General features: G+C 45.3%; 1 protein-coding gene across 1 annotated transcript in view; it reads left to right on the top strand.

Annotated features, from left to right (window-relative positions):
• The window catches only part of wfdc2 (WAP four-disulfide core domain 2), a 117,205-nt gene that overhangs the window by 72,479 nt on the left and 21,517 nt on the right, over positions 1-23,209 (top strand). The window contains exon 2 of the mRNA XM_067977864.1: positions 4,292-4,429. Coding sequence (XP_067833965.1) covers positions 4,292-4,429 — 138 coding nt within the window. The remainder of the gene's footprint in view (positions 1-4,291; positions 4,430-23,209) is intronic.

Raw genomic sequence — 23,209 nt, 5'->3', positions numbered from 1 at the left:
GCGTCAGTATAAATATTAGTATCGATGGGGAAGTATTAGCGTCAGTATAAATATTAGTATCGATGGGGAAGTATTAGCGTCAGTATAAATATCGGTATCGATGGAGAAGTATTATCGTCAGTATAAATATTAGTATTGATGGGGAAGTATTAGTGTCAGTATAAATATTAGTATTGATGGGGAAGCGTTAGTGTCAGTATAAATATTAGTATCGATGGGGAAGTATTATCGTCAGTATAAATATTATTATCGATGGGCAAGTATTAGTGTCAGTATAAATATTAGTATCGATGGGGAAGTATTAGTTTCAGTATAAATATTGGTATCGATGGAGAAGTATTATCGTCAGTATAAATATTAGTATCGATGGGGAAGTATTCGCGTCAGTATAAATACTAGTATCGATGGAGAAGTATTAGTGTCAGTATAAATATTCGTTTCGATGGAGAAGAATTAGTGTCAGTATAAATATTGGTATCGATGGGGAAGTATTAGTGTCAGTATAAATATAGGTATCGATGGAGAAGTATTAGTGTCAGTATAAATATTAGTATCGATGGGGAAGTATTAGTGTCAGTATAAATATAGGTATCGATGGAGAAGTATTTGTGTCAGTATAAATATTAGTATCGATGGGGAAGTATTAGTGTCAGTATAAATATCGGTATCGATGGAGAAGTAATAGTCTCAGTATAAATATTAGTATCGATGGGGAAGTATTAGTGTCAGTATAAATATTAGTATCGATGGAGAAGTATTAGTGTCAGTATAAATATTCGTTTCGATGGAGAAGACTTAGTGTCAGTATAAATATTGGTATCGATGGAGAAGTATTAGTGTCAGTATAAATATAGGTATCGATGGAGAAGTATTAGTGTCAGTATAAATATAGGTATCGATGGAGAAGTATTAGTGTCAGTATAAATATTAGTATCGATGGGGAAGTATTAGTGTCAGTATAAATATAGGTATCGATGGAGAAGTATTTGTGTCAGTATAAATATTAGTATCGATGGGGAAGTATTAGTGTCAGTATAAATATCGGTATCGATGGAGAAGTAATAGTCTCAGTATAAATATTAGTATCGATGGGGAAGTATTAGTGTCAGTATAAATATTAGTATCGATGGAGAAGTATTAGTGTCAGTATAAATATTGGTATCGATGGAGAAGTATTAGTGTCAGTATAAATATAGGTATCGATGGAGAAGTATTAGTGTCAGTATAAATATAGGTATTGATGGAGAAGTATTAGTGTCAGTATAAATATTAGTATCGATGGGGAAGTATTAGTGTCAGTATAAATATAGGTATCGATGGAGAAGTATTTGTGTAAGTATAAATATTAGTATCGATGGGGAAGTATTAGTGTCAGTATAAATATCGGTATCGATGGAGAAGTAATAGTCTCAGTATAAATATTAGTATCAATGGGGAAGTATTAGTGTCAGTATAAATATTAGTATCGATGGAGAAGTATTAGTGTCAGTATAAATATTATATCGATGGAGAAGTATTAGTGTCAGTATGAATATTGATATCGATGGTGAAATATTAGTGTCAGTATAAATATTGGTATCGATGGAGAAGTATTAGTGTCAGTATAAATATTAGTATCGATGGGGAAGTATTAGTGTCAGTGTAAATATCAGTATTGATGGAGAAGTAATAGTCTCAATATAAATATTAGTATCGCTGGGGAAGTATTAGTGTCAGTATAAATATTAGTATCGATGGAGAAGTATTAGTGTCAGTATAAATATTAGTATCGATCGAGAAGTATTAGTGTCAGTATGAATATTGGTATCGATGGGGAAGTATTAGTGTCAGTATAAATATTGGTATCGATGGAGAAGTATTAGTGTCAGTATAAATATTATTATCGATGGAGAAGTATTAGTGTCAATATAAATATTATTATCGATGGGGAAGTATTAGTGTCAGTATGAATATTAGTATCGATGGAGAAGTATTAGTGTCAGTATGAATGTTTGTATTGATGGGGAAGTATTAGTGTCAGTATAAATATTATTATCGATGTAGAAGTATTAGTGTCAGTATAAATATCGGTATCGATGGAGAAGTATTAGTGTCAGTATGAATATTAGTATCGATGGAGAAGTATTATCGTCAGTCTAAATATTAGTATTGATTGGGAAGTATTCGCGTCAGTATAAATATTAGTATCGATGGGGGAGTATTAGTGTCAGTATAAATATTGGTATCGATGGGGAAGTATTATCGTCAGTCTAAATATTAGTATTGATTGGGAAGTATTAGCGTCAGTATAAATATTAGTATCGATGGGGGAGTATTAGTGTCAGTATAAATATTGGTATCGATGGGGAAGTATTAACGTCAGTATAAATATTGGTATCAATGGGGAAGTATTGGTGTCAGTATAAATATTGGTATCGATGGAGAAGTATTATCGTCAGTCTAAATATTAGTATTGATGGGGAAGTATTCGCGTCAGTATAAATATTGGTATCTTTGGGCAAGTATTAGTGTCAGTATAAGTATTGGTATCGATGGGGAAGTATTAGCGTCAGTATAAATATTAGTATCGATGGGGAAGTATTAGTGTCAGTATAAATATTAGTATCGATGGGGAAGTATTCGCGTCAGTATAAATATTAGTATCGATGGGGAAGTATTAGTGTCAGTATAAATATTAGTATCGATGGGGAAGTATTAGCGTCAGTATAAATATTAGTATCGATGGGGAATTATTAGTGTCAGTATAGATATCGGTATCGATCAGTCATTATTAGTGTCAGTATAAATATCGGCATCCTGTGAAGAAGAGCAGGGGAGTTGTCCTTGGTCTCCTAACGAATATTAATCCCTCAACATCATGAAAATAGATGATCTGGTCATTATCTCATTGCTGTTTTAGGAATCTTGCTGTGCGCAAATTGGCTGCTGCATTTCCAACACTACAACAGTGACTGCACTTCATTGGCTGCAATGCACTTTGGCACAACCTGAGGTCATGAAATTAACCTTCCTCCAACTCATTTTGTGTTCCCTTGAAGACCGTTCTCTTAGAATCTTAGAATCATAGAATGGTTACAGCACGGAAGGAGGCCATTCGGCCCATCGAGCCCATGCCGACTCTCTGCAAGAGCATTCCAATTGCTCCCATTCCCCCGCCCTATTCCCATAGCCCTGCAAATGTTTTCCCTTCAAGTACTTATCCAGTTCCCTTTTGAAGGCCATGATTGAATCTGCCTCCACCACCCCCTCGGGCAGTGCATTCCAGATTCTAACCACCCGCGGTGTAAGTAAGTTTTTCCTCATGTCACCTTTGGTTCATTTGCCAATCACCTTAAATCTATGTCCTCTGGTCCTTGACCCTTCCACCAATGGGAACAGTTTTTCTTTATTTACTTTTTCTAAACCCTTCATCATTTTGAATACCTCTATCAAATCTCCTCTCAACTGTCTCTGTTCCCAGTTTCTCCAGTCTATCCACGTAACTGAAGTCCCTCATCCCTGGAATCATTCTAGTAAATCTCTTCTGCACCCTCTCTAAGACCTTCACGTCCTTCCTGAAGTGCGGTGCCCAGAACTGGACACAATACTCCAGTTGTGGTCGAATCAGTGTTTTATGAAGGTTCATCATAACTTCCATACTTTTGTACTCTATGTGTCTATTTATAAAGCCCAGGATCCCATATAATTTTTTAACCACTTTCTCAACCTGTCCTGCCACCTTCAAAGATTTATGTAGATATGCCCCCAGATCTCTCTGTTCCTGCACCCCCTTTAGAATTGTACGGTTTAGTTTATATTGTCTCTCCTCATTCTTCCTACCAAAATGTATCACTTTGCACTTCTCTGCGTTAAATTTCATTTGCCATGTGTCCGCCCATTCCATCAGCCTGTCTATATCCTCTTGAAGTCTATCACTATCCTCCTCACTGTTTACTACACTTCCAAGTTTTGTGTCATCAGCAAATTTTGAAATTGTGCCCTGTACACCAAGTCCAAATCATTAATATATAGCAAGAAAAGCAGTGGTCCCAGCACCGACCCCTGGGGAACACTACTGTACACCTCCCTCCAGTCCGAAAAACAACCGTTCACCACTACTCTCTGTTTCCTGTCACTTAGCCAATTCTGTATCCATGCTGCCACTGCCCCTTTATTCCATGGGCTTCAACTTTGCTGACAAGCCTATTATGCAGCACTTTATCAAACGCCTTTTGAAAGTCCCTGCGCTTTCTTGCCTTTCTATAGTAATATGAGTGTGGAATATTACAGGGCTGTGTCTTGTGTTTTGCAGTAATTAAATTGGGACAGTGTCCACGGAGACTGGTGGTTGCCGTGACGAAGCGGGGATGTACGTGTGATGAGGACTGCCCCGGGACAGATAAGTGCTGTGTGTTTGGTTGTGGGGCGGTTTGTGTACCTCCTGCATTCAGTAAGTATCTCACCTTACTATCTTGCTTCATTTCATAAACAGGCTCTGTGGGGCATGCTAGAGACAGATTGTTTTGACAATTGGACAAATACAACTGGGACACATCTGAAAACCACATCAGAGAACACACCAGGGAAACACATCTCAGATCACACCTGGAAATCACATCTCAGATCACACCAGCGAAACACATCTCAGATCACACCTGGGAAACTCAACTCAGATTACACCTGGGAATGACGTCTCAGATCACACCTGTGACAAAAAAAACTAAGATCACACCTCGAAAACACATCTCAGACCACAGCTGGGAAACACAAAGCAGATCACACCTGGGAAACACGTCTCAGATCACACCTGGGAAACACGTCTCAGATCACACCTGGGAAACACGTCTCAGATCACACCTGGGAAACACGTCTCAGGTCACACCTGGAAAACACGTCTCAGATGAAACCTTTGAAACACAGATCAGATCACACCTGGGAATCACACCTCACAACACACCTGAGAAGCATATCTCAGAGCACACATGGGAAGCACGTCTCAGATCACACCTGAGAAACAAGTCTCAGATCACACCTGCGAACCACATCTTAGATCATCCCTGGGAAGCACATCTCAGATCACACTTGGAAAACATGTCTCAGATCACACCTGGGAAACATATCTCAGATCATTACTGCGAAACACATCTCATATCATACCTGTGAACCACGTCTCAGATCACAGCTGGGAAACACGTCGCTGATCACACCTGGGAAAAGCTTCTCAGACCGCACCTGGGCAACATGATTCAGATCATACATGGGAAAAACGTCACAGATTGCACCTCGAAAACACGACTCAGATCACACCTGGGAAACACAACGCAGATCACACCTGGGAAACTCGTCTCAGAGCACTCCTGGAAATCATGTCTCAGATCACACCTGGGAAAGATATTTCTGATCACACCTGTGAACCACATCTCAGATCACATCTGGAAACCACACCGCAGATCACACCTGGAAAGCAAATCTCAGATCGCACCTGGGAAACACGTTACAGATCACATCTGGGAAACAAGTCTCAGATCATGCCTGTGAACCGCATCGCACATCACACCTAGAAAACACATCTCAGATCTCACCTGGGAAACATGTCTCAGATCCCACCTGGGAAACATGTCTCAGAGCACATCTGGGAAACACGTCTCAGATCACACTTGCGAACAACATCTCGGATTACACCTGGGAAACACGTCTGACATCACATCTGGGAAACACACCTCAGATCAATCCTGGGAAACTCAACACAGATCACACCTGGGAATGACGTCTCCGATCACACCTGTGACAAAAAAAATCTAAGATCACACCTGGAAAAGACATTTCAGACCACAGATGGGAAGCACATTTCAGATCACATCTAGGAATCAAGTCTCAGATCATAACTGGGAAACGCTTCTCAGATCACAGCTGGGAAACACATCCCAGATCACAACTGGGAAACACATCGTAGATCACACCTAGGAACAACATCGCAGAGCACACCTGGGAACCACATCGCAGATCAATCCTGGGAAACACATCGTAGATCACACCTAGGAACAACATCGCAGATCACACCTGGAAAACACATCTCAGATCACACCTGGGAAACACGTCACAGATCACATCTGGGAAACAAGTCTCAGATCACACCTGTGAACCGCATCGCACATCACACCTGGGAAACACGTATCAGATCACACCTGGAAAACACATCTCAGGTCACACCTGGGAAACATGTCTCAGATCCCACCTGGGAAACATGTCTCACAGCACATCTGGGAATCACGTCTCAGATCACACTTGCGAACAACATCTCGGATTACACTTGGGAAACACGTCTAACATCACATCTGGGAAACACATCTCAGATCAATCCTGGGAAACTCAACACAGATCACACCTGGGAACGACGTCTCAGATCACACCTGTGACAAAAAAAATCTAAGATCACACCTGGAAAAGACATTTCAGACCACAGATGGGAAGCACATTTCAGATCACACCTTGGTATTACATCTCAGATCACATCTGGGAAACACATCGCAGATCACATCTAGGAATCAAGTCTCAGATCACAACTGGGAAACGCTTCTCAGATCACAGCTGGGAAAAACATTCCAGATCGCAACTGGGAAACACATCGTAGATCACACCTAGGAACAACATCGCAGAGCACACCTGGGAACCACATCGCAGATCACACCTGGGAAACACGTTTCACATCACACCTGTGAACCGCATAGCACATCACACCTGGGAAACACGTATCAGATCATACCTGGGAAACATGTCTCAGAAAAGGTATTTCAGAACACAGCGGGGAAGCATATCTCAGATCACACTTTGGAATCATATCTCAGATCACAACTGGGAAGTGCTTCTCAGATCACACCTGGGAAACATATCTCAGATCACACCTGGGAAACAAATCTGACATCACAATTGGGAAACAAATCGCAGATCATACCTGCCGACCAAGTCTCAGATCATACCTGGGAAACACGTCTTAGATCACACACAAAGGAAGTGGCCCTGGAAATAGTGGATGCATTGGTGATCATCTTCCAAAATTCTCTAGACTCTGGAACAGTTCCTACAGATTGGAGGGTGGCAAATGTAACCCCACTATTTAAAAAAGGAGGGAGAGAAAAAACAGGGAATTACAGACCAGTTAGCCTAACATCAGTAGTGGGGAAAAAAGCTAGAGTCTATTATAAAAGATGTTATTAAACAACACTTGGAGGGCATTAACGGGATTGGACAAAGTCAGCATGGGTTTATGAAAGGGAAATCATGCTTAACAAATCTACTGGAGTTTTTTGAGGATGTAACTAGTAGAATAGATAGGGGAGAACCAGTGGATGTGGTGGATTTGGATTTTCAGAAGGCTTTTGATAAGGTCCCACACAAGAGGTTAGTGTACAAAATTAAAGCACATGGGATTGGGGGGAATATACTGGCATGGATTGAGAATTGGTTGACAGACAGGAAACAGAGAGTAGGAATAAACGGGTCTTTTTCCGGGTGTCAGGCAGTGACTAGTGGGGTACCGCAGGGATCAGTGCTTGGGCCCCAGCTATTCACAATATATATCAATGATTTGGATGAGGGAACTGAATGTAACATTTCCAAGTTTGCAGATGACACAAAGCTGGGGTGGAATGTGAGCTGTGAGGAGGATGTAAAGAGGCTCCAATGTGATTTAGACAAGTTGGGTGAGTGGGCAAGAACATGGCAGATGCAGTGTAACGTGGATAAATGTGAGGTTATCCACTTTGGTTGTAAAAACAGAAAGGCAGATTATCAACTGAATGGTAATAGATTGGGAAAAGGGGAGGTGCAACGAGACCTGGGTGTTCTTGTACACCAGTCGCTGAAAGCGAGCATTCAGGTGCAGCAAGCAGTTATGAAGGCGAATGGTATGTTGGCCTTCATTGCAAGAGGATTTGAGTACAGGAGCAGGGATGTCTTACTGTAGTTATACAGGGCCTTGGTGAGACCACATCTGGAGTATTGTGTACAGTTTTGGTCTCCTTATCTGTGAGGAAGGATGTCCTTGCCATGGAGGGAGTGCAACAAAGGTTTACCAGACTGATTCCTGGGATGGCAGGACTGACGTATGAGGAGAGATTGGGTCGACTAGGCCTATATTCACTAGGGTTTAGAAGAATGAGAGGTGATCTCATCGAAACATACAAAATTCTAACAGGACTAGACAGACTAAATGCAGGGAGGATGTGCTCGATGGCTGTGGAGTCCAGAACCAGGGGTTACAGTCTCAGGATACGGGGTATGCCATTTAGAACTGAGATGAGGAGAAATTTCTTCACTCAGAGGGTGGTGAACCTGTGGAATTCTCTACCAGAGAAGGCAGTGGAGGCCAAGTCATTAGATGTATTCAAGCAGGAGATAGATATATTTCTTAATGCTAAAGGGATCAAGGGATATGGGGAAAAAGTAGGAACAGGGTACTGTTCCCTGTTCAGCCATGATCATTTTGAATGGCGGAGCAGGCCCGAAGGGCTGATTGGCCTACTCTTGCTCCTATTTTCTATGTTTCTAATGGGAAACATGTGTCAGATCACACCTGGGAAACACGTCTCAGATCACACCTGGGAACCACTTCTCAGATCACACCTGGGATATACATTGCAGATCACAGCTGGGAAACACCTCTCAAGTCACACCTGGGAAACACATCGCAGATCACACTTGGGAACCGCGTCTCAGAACACACCTGGGAATCACCACTCTGATCAGACCTGGGAAACACATCGCAGATCAAACCAGGGAAACACGTCTCATATCACACCTGGGAAACTCGTCTAAGATCACACCCGGTAACAATCTCTCAAATCAAACCTGCGAACCACGTTTCAGGTCACACATGGGAACCACGCCTCTGATCACATCTGGGAAACAGGTCTCTGATCACATCTGGGAAACACTTGTCTGATCACACCTGCGATACACATTGCAGACCACATCTGGGAAACATGTCCAAGATCACATCTGGGAAACACATAGCAGATCACACCTGGGAAACACGTCTCAGATCACACATGAGAAACAGGTCTCTGATCTCAACAAGGAAAAACCTCTCAGATCAGACTTGGGAAACAGGTCTCAGATCACATCTGGGAAACACATGGCAGATCACACCTGGGAAATATGTCTCAGATCACACATGGAAACAACATCTCAACCACTTTTCTGAGCAAACCTGGGAAACAACATCTCAGGTCAACCTATGAATTACATCTCAGATCACACCTGGGAAGCAGGTCTCTGATCACAACTGGGAAACACATCTCAGATCACACCTTGAATTTACATCTCAGATCACACCTGAGAAGCAGATCTCTGATCACAACTGGAAAACACATCTCAGATCACAACTGGGAAACACATCACAGATCATACCTGGAAAACATGTCTAAGATCACACTGGGGAACCACTTCTCTGATAACACCTGGGAAATACATCCCAGATCAAACCTGGGAATCATGTCTCATATCACACCTGCGAACCATGTCACGTCACACCTGGGAAACACGTCACAGATCATATCTGGGATCCCCCTCTCTGATCACACCTGGGAAACACATCTCAGATCACACCTGGGAAACACATCTCTGATCACCACTAGAAAACATATCGCAGATCACACCTGGAGCCATGTTTCAGATCACACATGCGAACCACGTCTCTGATCACAACTGGGAAACGCAACGCAGATCACACTGGGAACCACGTTTCAGATCACACCTGAGAACCACCTTCCTGATCGCACCTGGGAAACAAGTCTCAGAACACACCTGGGAAACAAGTCTCAGAACACACCTGGGAAACATGTCTCAGAACACACCTGGGAAACAAGTCTCAGAACACACCTGGGAAACAAGTCTCAGAACACACCTGGGAAACATGTCTCAGAACACACCTGGGAAACATGTCTCAGAACACACCTGGGAAACATGTCTCAGAACACACCTGGGAAACAAGTCTCAGAACACACCTGGGAAACATGTCTCAGAACACACCTGGGAAACAAGTCTCAGAACACACCTGGGAAACAAGTCTCAGAACACACCTGGGAAACATGTCTCAGAACACACCTGGGAAACATGTCTCAGAACACACCTGGGAAACATGTCTCAGAACACACCTGGGAAACAAGTCTCAGAACACACCTGGGAAACATGTCTCAGAACACACCTGGGAAACATGTCTCAGAACACACCTGGGAAACATGTCTCAGAACACACCTGGGAAACAAGTCTCAGAACACACCTGGGAAACATGTCTCAGAACACACCTGGGAAACATGTCTCAGAACACACCTGGGAAACATGTCTCAGAACACACCTGGGAAACAAGTCTCAGATCACACCTGGGAAACAAGTCTCAGAACACACCTGGGAAACAAGTCTCAGATCACACCTGGGAAACAAGTCTCAGAACACACCTGGGAAACAAGTCTCAGAACACACCTGGGAAACAAGTCTCAGATCACACCTGGGAAACAAGTCTCAGAACACACCTGGGAAACAAGTCTCAGATCACACCTGGGAAACATGTCTCAGATCACACCTGGAAAACACATGTCTGATCAAACCTGTGATACACATCACAGATCATATCTGGGACACGTCTCTGATCATACCTGGGAAACATGTCTAAGATCATAACTGGGAACCACATCTCAGATCACAGCTGGGAAACACATCACAGATCACACCAGGGAAATACGATTCAGATCACACTTGGGAACCACTTCTCTCATCACACCTGCGGACCACAGTTCAGATCGCACCTGGGAGCCACCTCTTTGATCACACCTGGGAAACGTGTCTCAGATCACACCTGGGAACCATGTCTCAGATCAGACTTGTGAACCACATCTCAGATCACCACTGGGAACCATGTCTCTGATCAGTCATGGGAAACAGGTCTCAGATCACATCTGGGAAACACGTGGCAGATCACACCTAGGAAACGCCTCCCAGATCACACCTGGGAAACATGTCTCAGATAACACAAGGAAACAACGTCTCAGGTCACACCTGGAACTACTTCTCTGATCACACCTGCGAACCACGTCATAGATCACACCTGGGAACCTCGTCTCAGATCACAACTGGGAATTATATCTCAGATCACACCTGGGAAACACATCTCAGATCACAACTGGGAAACATGTCCCTGATCACAACTAGGAAACACGTCTCAGATCACAACTGGTAAACACATTGCAGATCACACCTGGGAACCACATCTCTGATAACACCTCGGAACCACTTCTCTGATCACACCTGGGAAACACATCCCAGATCAAACCTGGGAACAATGTCTCATATCATACCTGCGAACCACATCACAGATCACACCTGGGAAACACATCACAGATCACACCTGGGAAACAGGTCTCAGATCACACATGGGAACACATGTCAGATCACACCTGGGAAACACATCACAGATCATACCTGGTAAGAAGGTCTCAGATCACACCTGGGAAACACATCTCAGATCACATCTGGGAAACACATCTCAGATCACACCTGGGAAACACATCTCAGATCATATCTGGGAAACACATCTCAGATCACACCTGGGAAACACATCTCAGATCACACCTGGGAAACACATCTCAGATCACACCTGGGCAACTCATCTCAGATCACATCTGGGAAACACATCTCAGATCACACCTGGGAAACACATCTCAGATCATATCTGGGAAACACATCTCAGATCACACCTGGGAAACACATCTCAGATCATATCTGGGAACCACGTCTCAGATCACACCTGGGAACCACATCTCAGATCACAGCTGGGAAACACGTCAGGTCACATCTGGGAAGCATCTGTCAGATCACACCTGTGAAGCACATCTCAGATCATGCCTAGGAACCACGTCTGTGATCACACCTGGGAAATACGTCTCATATCAAACCTAGGAAACACGTCTCAGATCACACCTGCGAAACACGTCTCAAATCACACCTGGGAACCACGTCTCAAATCACACCTTGGAACCACATCTCAGTTCACACCTGGGAACCATATCTCTGATCACACCTGGGAAACACATTGCTCATCAGACCTGCGAACCAAGTCCCAGATGAGACTTGGGAATCACATCTCTGATCACACCTGTGAACCACATCTTATATCACACCCGGGAAATACATCGCAGATCACAGCTGGGGAACACTTCTCAGATCACATCTGGGAAACACATGGCAGATCAGACCTGCAAACCAGGTCTAAGATCACACCTGGGAACCACTTCACTGATCACACCTGGGAAACACATTGCAGATCACACCTGGGAACAATGTCTCATATCACACCTATGAACCATGTCACAGATCACACCTGGGAAACACATCTCAGATCACAGCTGGGAAACACATTGCAGATCACACCTGGGAAACACATCTCAGATCACAGCTGGGAAACACATCTCAGATCACAGCTGGGAAACACATTGCAGATCACAGCTGGGAAACACATCTCAGATCACAGCTGGGAAACACATTGCAGATCACAGCTGGGAAACACATCTCAGATCACAGCTGGGAAACACATTGCAGATCACAGCTGGGAAACACATCTCAGATCACACCTGGGAACCACTTCTCAGGTCACACCTGGGAAACACATCTCAGATCACACCTGGGAATCACTTCTCAGGTCACACCTGGGAATGATATCTCGTATCACACCTGGGAAACACATCTCAGATCACACCTGGGAACCACTTCTCAGGTCACACCTGGGAATGATATCTCGTATCACACCTGGGAAACACATCTCAGATCACACCTGGGAACCACTTCTCAGATCACACCTGGGAACCACTTCTCAGGTCACACCTGGGAAACACATCTCAGATCACACCTGGGAATCACTTCTCAGGTCACACCTGGGAATGATATCTCGTATCACACCTGGGAAACACATCTCAGATCACACCTGGGAAACACTTCTCAGGTCACACCTAGAAAACATTTCTAATCACACCTGGGAACCATATCTCAGATCACACCTGGGAAAAGCATCTCAGATCACACCTAGGAAGCACATCTCAGATCACACCTGGGAAACACGTCTCAGATCCCACTGGGAAACCATGTCTCAGATCACACCTGGGAACCACATCTCAGGTCACACCTGGGAAATACATTCTAATCACACCAGCAAACCACATCTCAGATCACACCTGGGAAACACTTCACAGATCACACCTGGGAAACACATCGCAGATCACACCTGGGAAACACTTCACAGATCACACCTGGGAAACACTTCACAGATCACACCTGGGAAACACATCTCAGATCACACCTGGGAAACACTTCACAGATCACACCTGGGAAACACATCGCAGATCACACCTGCAAATCACATGTCAGTTATCACCTCGTAAACACTTCTCAGATCGCACCTGGGAAACATGTCTCAGATCACATCTGGGAACCACATCGCAGATCACACCTGTGAAATGCATCTCAGATCACACCTGGGAAACACTGTCAGTTCACACCTGGGAAATACGTCTCTGATCACAACTGGGAACCACATCTCAGATCACACCTTGGAAACACATCGCAGATCACACCTGAGAACCACGCCCCAGTTCACACCTTGGACCAAATCTCTGATCACACCAAGGAAACACATCGCAGATCACACCTGGGAACCCTGTCTCAGATCACACCTGGGAAACACATCTCAGATCACACCTGCGAAACTCATTTCAGATCAAACCTGGGAAACACATCTCAGATCACATCTGGGAAACACATCTCAGATCACATCTGGGAAACACATCTCAGATCACACCTGGGAAACACATCTCAGATCACACCTGCGAAACTCATTTCAGATCAAACCTGGGAAACACATCTCAGATCACATCTGGGAAACACATCTCAGATCACATCTGGGAAACACATCTCAGATCACACCTGGGAAACACATCTCAGATCACACCTGCGAAACTCATTTCAGATCAAACCTGGGAAACACATCTCAGATCACACCTGGGAAACACATCTCAGATCACATCTGGGAAACACATCTCAGATCACACCTGGAAACCACCTCCTCAGATCACACCTGGGAAACATGTCTCCGATCACACTTGGGAAATACGTCTAACATAACGCCAGGAATGCAAATCTCTGATCACTCTTGGGAGCCACATCTCAGATCACATCTTGGAAACACATCTCAGATCACATCTGGGAAACACGTCTCTGATCATAACTGGGAAATATTTCTCTGATCACACCTGGGAACCACGCCTCAGATCACACCTGGGAAACACATCGCAAATCACACCTGGGAAACACATTTCAGATCACACCTGGAAAACATGTCTCAGATCACAACTGGGAAACACATGTCAGATCATCTGGGAACCACGTCTCAGATCACACCTGGGAAACACTTCTCTGATCACACTTGGGAAACACGTCTCAGATCACTCCTAGGAATCATATCTCAGATCACACCTGCGAACCACATCTAGGTCACACCTGGGAAACACATTTCAGATCACACCTGGGAAACACATCTAGGTCACACCTGGGAAACACATCTCAGATCACACCTGGGAAATACGTGTAATGTAACACCAGGAATGCAAATCTCTGCTCACACCTGAAAGCAAAATCTCAGATTCACACCTGGGAAATGCATCTCAGAGTACACCTGGGATACACATCACAGATCACCCCTAGGATACACATCGCAGACTACACCTGGGAAACATATATCTTAGACCACACCTGCGAACCTCATTTCAGATCACCCCTGGGAAACACATTTCAGATCACCCCTGGGAAACACATTTCAGATCACCCCTGGGAAACATGTCTCAGTTCACACCTGGGAACCACATCTCAGATCACACCTGTGAAACAGATCTGAGTTCATACCCGGGAAACACGTCTCAGATCACACCTGGGAACCGCCTCTCTGATTATACCTGGGAAACATATCGCAGATGACACCTGGGAAACACATCTCAGATCACACCTGGGATACACATCTCTGATCACAGCTAGGAAACACATTGCAGATCAAACCTGGGAACCCTGTCTCAGATCACACCTGGGAACCCTGTCTCAGATCACACCTGGGAAACATGTCTCAGATCACACCTGGGAACCCTGTCTCAGATCACGCCTGGGAAATATGTCTCAGATCACGCCTGGGAAACATGTCTCAGATCAAACCTGGGAACCCTGTCTCAGATCACACCTGGGAAACATGTCTCAGATCACACCTGGGAACCCTGTCTCAGATCACGCCTGGGAACCCTGTCTCAGATCACGCCTGGGAACCCTGTCTCAGATCACGCCTGGGAAATATGTCTCAGATCACGCCTGGGAAACATGTCTCAGATCAAACCTGGGAACCCTGTCTCAGATCACACCTGGGAACCCTGTCTCAGATCACACCTGGGAAACATGTCTCAGATCACACCTGGGAAACATGTCTCAGATCACACCTGGGAACCCTGTCTCAGATCACATCTGGGAAACACGTCTCAGATCACACCTGGGAAACACGTCTCAGATCACATCTGGGAAACACGTCTCAGATCACACCTGGGAAACACGTCTCAGATCACACCTGGGAAACACGTCTCAGATCACACCTGGGAAACACGTCTCAGATCACACCTGGGAAACACTTCTCAGGTCACACCTAGAAAACATTTCTAATCACACCTGGGAACCATATCTCAGATCACACCTGGGAAAAGCATCTCAGATCACACCTAGGAAGCACATCTCAGATCACACCTGGGAAACACGTCTCAGATCCCACTGGGAAACCATGTCTCAGATCACACCTGGGAACCACATCTCAGGTCACACCTGGGAAATACATTCTAATCACACCAGCAAACCACATCTCAGATCACACCTGGGAAACACTTCACAGATCACACCTGGGAAACACATCGCAGATCACACCTGCAAATCACATGTCAGTTATCACCTCGTAAACACTTCTCAGATCGCACCTGGGAAACATGTCTCAGATCACATCTGGGAACCACATCGCAGATCACACCTGTGAAATGCATCTCAGATCACACCTGGGAAACACTGTCAGTTCACACCTGGGAAATACGTCTCTGATCACAACTGGGAACCACATCTCAGATCACACCTTGGAAACACATCGCAGATCACACCTGAGAACCACGCCCCAGTTCACACCTTGGACCAAATCTCTGATCACACCAAGGAAACACATCGCAGATCACACCTGGGAACCCTGTCTCAGATCACACCTGGGAAACACATCTCAGATCACACCTGCGAAACTCATTTCAGATCAAACCTGGGAAACACATCTCAGATCACATCTGGGAAACACATCTCAGATCACATCTGGGAAACACATCTCAGATCACACCTGGGAAACACATCTCAGATCACACCTGCGAAACTCATTTCAGATCAAACCTGGGAAACACATCTCAGATCACATCTGGGAAACACATCTCAGATCACATCTGGGAAACACATCTCAGATCACACCTGGGAAACACATCTCAGATCACACCTGCGAAACTCATTTCAGATCAAACCTGGGAAACACATCTCAGATCACACCTGGGAAACACATCTCAGATCACATCTGGGAAACACATCTCAGATCACACCTGGGAAACACATCTCAGATCACATCTGGGAAACACATCACAGATCACACCTGGGAAACAGGTCTCAGATCACACATGGGAACACATGTCAGATCACACCTGGGAAACACATCACAGATCATACCTGGTAAGAAGGTCTCAGATCACACCTGGGAAACACATCTCAGATCACATCTGGGAAACACATCTCAGATCACACCTGGGAAACACATCTCAGATCATATCTGGGAAACACATCTCAGATCACACCTGGGAAACACATCTCAGATCACACCTGGGAAACACATCTCAGATCACACCTGGGCAACTCATCTCAGATCACATCTGGGAAACACATCTCAGATCACACCTGGGAAACACATCTCAGATCATATCTGGGAAACACATCTCAGATCACACCTGGGAAACACATCTCAGATCATATCTGGGAACCACGTCTCAGATCACACCTGGGAACCACATCTCAGATCACAGCTGGGAAACACGTCAGGTCACATCTGGGAAGCATCTGTCAGATCACACCTGTGAAGCACATCTCAGATCATGCCTAGGAACCACGTCTGTGATCACACCTGGGAAATACGTCTCATATCAAACCTAGGAAACACGTCTCAGATCACACCTGCGAAACACGTCTCAAATCACACCTGGGAACCACGTCTCAAATCACACCTTGGAACCACATCTCAGTTCACACCTGGGAACCATATCTCTGATCACACCTGGGAAACACATTGCTCATCAGACCTGCGAACCAAGTCCCAGATGAGACTTGGGAATCACATCTCTGATCACACCTGTGAACCACATCTTATATCACACCCGGGAAATACATCGCAGATCACAGCTGGGGAACACTTCTCAGATCACATCTGGGAAACACATGGCAGATCAGACCTGCAAACCAGGTCTAAGATCACACCTGGGAACCACTTCACTGATCACACCTGGGAAACACATTGCAGATCACACCTGGGAACAATGTCTCATATCACACCTATGAACCATGTCACAGATCACACCTGGGAAACACATCTCAGATCACAGCTGGGAAACACATTGCAGATCACACCTGGGAAACACATCTCAGATCACAGCTGGGAAACACATCTCAGATCACAGCTGGGAAACACATTGCAGATCACAGCTGGGAAACACATCTCAGATCACAGCTGGGAAACACATTGCAGATCACAGCTGGGAAACACATCTCAGATCACAGCTGGGAAACACATTGCAGATCACAGCTGGGAAACACATCTCAGATCACACCTGGGAACCACTTCTCAGGTCACACCTGGGAAACACATCTCAGATCACACCTGGGAATCACTTCTCAGGTCACACCTGGGAATGATATCTCGTATCACACCTGGGAAACACATCTCAGATCACACCTGGGAACCACTTCTCAGGTCACACCTGGGAATGATATCTCGTATCACACCTGGGAAACACATCTCAGATCACACCTGGGAACCACTTCTCAGATCACACCTGGGAACCACTTCTCAGGTCACACCTGGGAAACACATCTCAGATCACACCTGGGAATCACTTCTCAGGTCACACCTGGGAATGATATCTCGTATCACACCTGGGAAACACATCTCAGATCACACCTGGGAAACACTTCTCAGGTCACACCTAGAAAACATTTCTAATCACACCTGGGAACCATATCTCAGATCACACCTGGGAAAAGCATCTCAGATCACACCTAGGAAGCACATCTCAGATCACACCTGGGAAACACGTCTCAGATCCCACTGGGAAACCATGTCTCAGATCACACCTGGGAACCACATCTCAGGTCACACCTGGGAAATACATTCTAATCACACCAGCAAACCACATCTCAGATCACACCTGGGAAACACTTCACAGATCACACCTGGGAAACACATCGCAGATCACACCTGGGAAACACTTCACAGATCACACCTGGGAAACACTTCACAGATCACACCTGGGAAACACATCTCAGATCACACCTGGGAAACACTTCACAGATCACACCTGGGAAACACATCGCAGATCACACCTGCAAATCACATGTCAGTTATCACCTCGTAAACACTTCTCAGATCGCACCTGGGAAACATGTCTCAGATCACATCTGGGAACCACATCGCAGATCACACCTGTGAAATGCATCTCAGATCACACCTGGGAAACACTGTCAGTTCACACCTGGGAAATACGTCTCTGATCACAACTGGGAACCACATCTCAGATCACACCTTGGAAACACATCGCAGATCACACCTGAGAACCACGCCCCAGTTCACACCTTGGACCAAATCTCTGATCACACCAAGGAAACACATCGCAGATCACACCTGGGAACCCTGTCTCAGATCACACCTGGGAAACACATCTCAGATCACACCTGCGAAACTCATTTCAGATCAAACCTGGGAAACACATCTCAGATCACATCTGGGAAACACATCTCAGATCACATCTGGGAAACACATCTCAGATCACACCTGGGAAACACATCTCAGATCACACCTGCGAAACTCATTTCAGATCAAACCTGGGAAACACATCTCAGATCACATCTGGGAAACACATCTCAGATCACATCTGGGAAACACATCTCAGATCACACCTGGGAAACACATCTCAGATCACACCTGCGAAACTCATTTCAGATCAAACCTGGGAAACACATCTCAGATCACACCTGGGAAACACATCTCAGATCACATCTGGGAAACACATCTCAGATCACACCTGGAAACCACCTCCTCAGATCACACCTGGGAAACATGTCTCCGATCACACTTGGGAAATACGTCTAACATAACGCCAGGAATGCAAATCTCTGATCACTCTTGGGAGCCACATCTCAGATCACATCTTGGAAACACATCTCAGATCACATCTGGGAAACACGTCTCTGATCATAACTGGGAAATATTTCTCTGATCACACCTGGGAACCACGCCTCAGATCACACCTGGGAAACACATCGCAAATCACACCTGGGAAACACATTTCAGATCACACCTGGAAAACATGTCTCAGATCACAACTGGGAAACACATGTCAGATCATCTGGGAACCACGTCTCAGATCACACCTGGGAAACACTTCTCTGATCACACTTGGGAAACACGTCTCAGATCACTCCTAGGAATCATATCTCAGATCACACCTGCGAACCACATCTAGGTCACACCTGGGAAACACATTTCAGATCACACCTGGGAAACACATCTAGGTCACACCTGGGAAACACATCTCAGATCACACCTGGGAAATACGTGTAATGTAACACCAGGAATGCAAATCTCTGCTCACACCTGAAAGCAAAATCTCAGATTCACACCTGGGAAATGCATCTCAGAGTACACCTGGGATACACATCACAGATCACCCCTAGGATACACATCGCAGACTACACCTGGGAAACATATATCTTAGACCACACCTGCGAACCTCATTTCAGATCACCCCTGGGAAACACATTTCAGATCACCCCTGGGAAACACATTTCAGATCACCCCTGGGAAACATGTCTCAGTTCACACCTGGGAACCACATCTCAGATCACACCTGTGAAACAGATCTGAGTTCATACCCGGGAAACACGTCTCAGATCACACCTGGGAAACTCGTCTAAGATCACACCCGGTAACAATCTCTCAAATCAAACCTGCGAACCACGTTTCAGGTCACACATGGGAACCACGCCTCTGATCACATCTGGGAAACAGGTCTCTGATCACATCTGGGAAACACTTGTCTGATCACACCTGCGATACACATTGCAGACCACATCTGGGAAACATGTCCAAGATCACATCTGGGAAACACATAGCAGATCACACCTGGGAAACACGTCTCAGATCACACATGAGAAACAGGTCTCTGATCTCAACAAGGAAAAACCTCTCAGATCAGACTTGGGAAACAGGTCTCAGATCACATCTGGGAAACACATGGCAGATCACACCTGGGAAATATGTCTCAGATCACACATGGAAACAACATCTCAACCACTTTTCTGAGCAAACCTGGGAAACAACATCTCAGGTCAACCTATGAATTACATCTCAGATCACACCTGGGAAGCAGGTCTCTGATCACAACTGGGAAACACATCTCAGATCACACCTTGAATTTACATCTCAGATCACACCTGAGAAGCAGATCTCTGATCACAACTGGAAAACACATCTCAGATCACAACTGGGAAACACATCACAGATCATACCTGGAAAACATGTCTAAGATCACACTGGGGAACCACTTCTCTGATAACACCTGGGAAATACATCCCAGATCAAACCTGGGAATCATGTCTCATATCACACCTGCGAACCATGTCACGTCACACCTGGGAAACACGTCACAGATCATATCTGGGATCCCCCTCTCTGATCACACCTGGGAAACACATCTCAGATCACACCTGGGAAACACATCTCTGATCACCACTAGAAAACATATCGCAGATCACACCTGGAGCCATGTTTCAGATCACACATGCGAACCACGTCTCTGATCACAACTGGGAAACGCAACGCAGATCACACTGGGAACCACGTTTCAGATCACACCTGAGAACCACCTTCCTGATCGCACCTGGGAAACAAGTCTCAGAACACACCTGGGAAACAAGTCTCAGAACACACCTGGGAAACATGTCTCAGAACACACCTGGGAAACAAGTCTCAGAACACACCTGGGAAACAAGTCTCAGAACACACCTGGGAAACATGTCTCAGAACACACCTGGGAAACATGTCTCAGAACACACCTGGGAAACATGTCTCAGAACACACCTGGGAAACAAGTCTCAGAACACACCTGGGAAACATGTCTCAGAACACACCTGGGAAACAAGTCTCAGAACACACCTGGGAAACAAGTCTCAGAACACACCTGGGAAACATGTCTCAGAACACACCTGGGAAACATGTCTCAGAACACACCTGGGAAACATGTCTCAGAACACACCTGGGAAACAAGTCTCAGAACACACCTGGGAAACATGTCTCAGAACACACCTGGGAAACATGTCTCAGAACACACCTGGGAAACATGTCTCAGAACACACCTGGGAAACAAGTCTCAGAACACACCTGGGAAACATGTCTCAGAACACACCTGGGAAACATGTCTCAGAACACACCTGGGAAACATGTCTCAGAACACACCTGGGAAACAAGTCTCAGATCACACCTGGGAAACAAGTCTCAGAACACACCTGGGAAACAAGTCTCAGATCACACCTGGGAAACAAGTCTCAGAACACACCTGGGAAACAAGTCTCAGAACACACCTGGGAAACAAGTCTCAGATCACACCTGGGAAACAAGTCTCAGAACACACCTGGGAAACAAGTCTCAGATCACACCTGGGAAACATGTCTCAGATCACACCTGGAAAACACATGTCTGATCAAACCTGTGATACACATCACAGATCATATCTGGGACACGTCTCTGATCATACCTGGGAAACATGTCTAAGATCATAACTGGGAACCACATCTCAGATCACAGCTGGGAAACACATCACAGATCACACCAGGGAAATACGATTCAGATCACACTTGGGAACCACTTCTCTCATCACACCTGCGGACCACAGTTCAGATCGCACCTGGGAGCCACCTCTGTGATCACACCTGGGAAACGTGTCTCAGATCACACCTGGGAACCATGTCTCAGATCAGACTTGTGAACCACATCTCAGATCACCACTGGGAACCATGTCTCTGATCAGTCATGGGAAACAGGTCTCAGATCACATCTGGGAAACACGTGGCAGATCACACCTAGGAAACGCCTCCCAGATCACACCTGGGAAACATGTCTCAGATAACACAAGGAAACAACGTCTCAGGTCACACCTGGAACTACTTCTCTGATCACACCTGCGAACCACGTCATAGATCACACCTGGGAACCTCGTCTCAGATCACAACTGGGAATTATATCTCAGATCACACCTGGGAAACACATCTCAGATCACAACTGGGAAACATGTCCCTGATCACAACTAGGAAACACGTCTCAGATCACAACTGGTAAACACATTGCAGATCACACCTGGGAACCACATCTCTGATAACACCTCGGAACCACTTCTCTGATCACACCTGGGAAACACATCCCAGATCAAACCTGGGAACAATGTCTCATATCATACCTGCGAACCACATCACAGATCACACCTGGGAAACACATCACAGATCACACCTGGGAAACAGGTCTCAGATCACACATGGGAACACATGTCAGATCACACCTGGGAAACACATCACAGATCATACCTGGTAAGAAGGTCTCAGATCACACCTGGGAAACACATCTCAGATCACATCTGGGAAACACATCTCAGATCACACCTGGGAAACACATCTCAGATCATATCTGGGAAACACATCTCAGATCACACCTGGGAAACACATCTCAGATCACACCTGGGAAACACATCTCAGATCACACCTGGGCAACTCATCTCAGATCACATCTGGGAAACACATCTCAGATCACACCTGGGAAACACATCTCAGATCA

This window comes from Heptranchias perlo, unplaced genomic scaffold (genome assembly GCF_035084215.1).
Source record: "Heptranchias perlo isolate sHepPer1 unplaced genomic scaffold, sHepPer1.hap1 HAP1_SCAFFOLD_184, whole genome shotgun sequence".
Taxonomy (NCBI): domain Eukaryota; kingdom Metazoa; phylum Chordata; class Chondrichthyes; order Hexanchiformes; family Hexanchidae; genus Heptranchias; species Heptranchias perlo.
The sequence above is the reverse complement of the archived record's forward strand: the minus strand, read 5'-3'. Positions and strand labels throughout refer to the sequence as shown.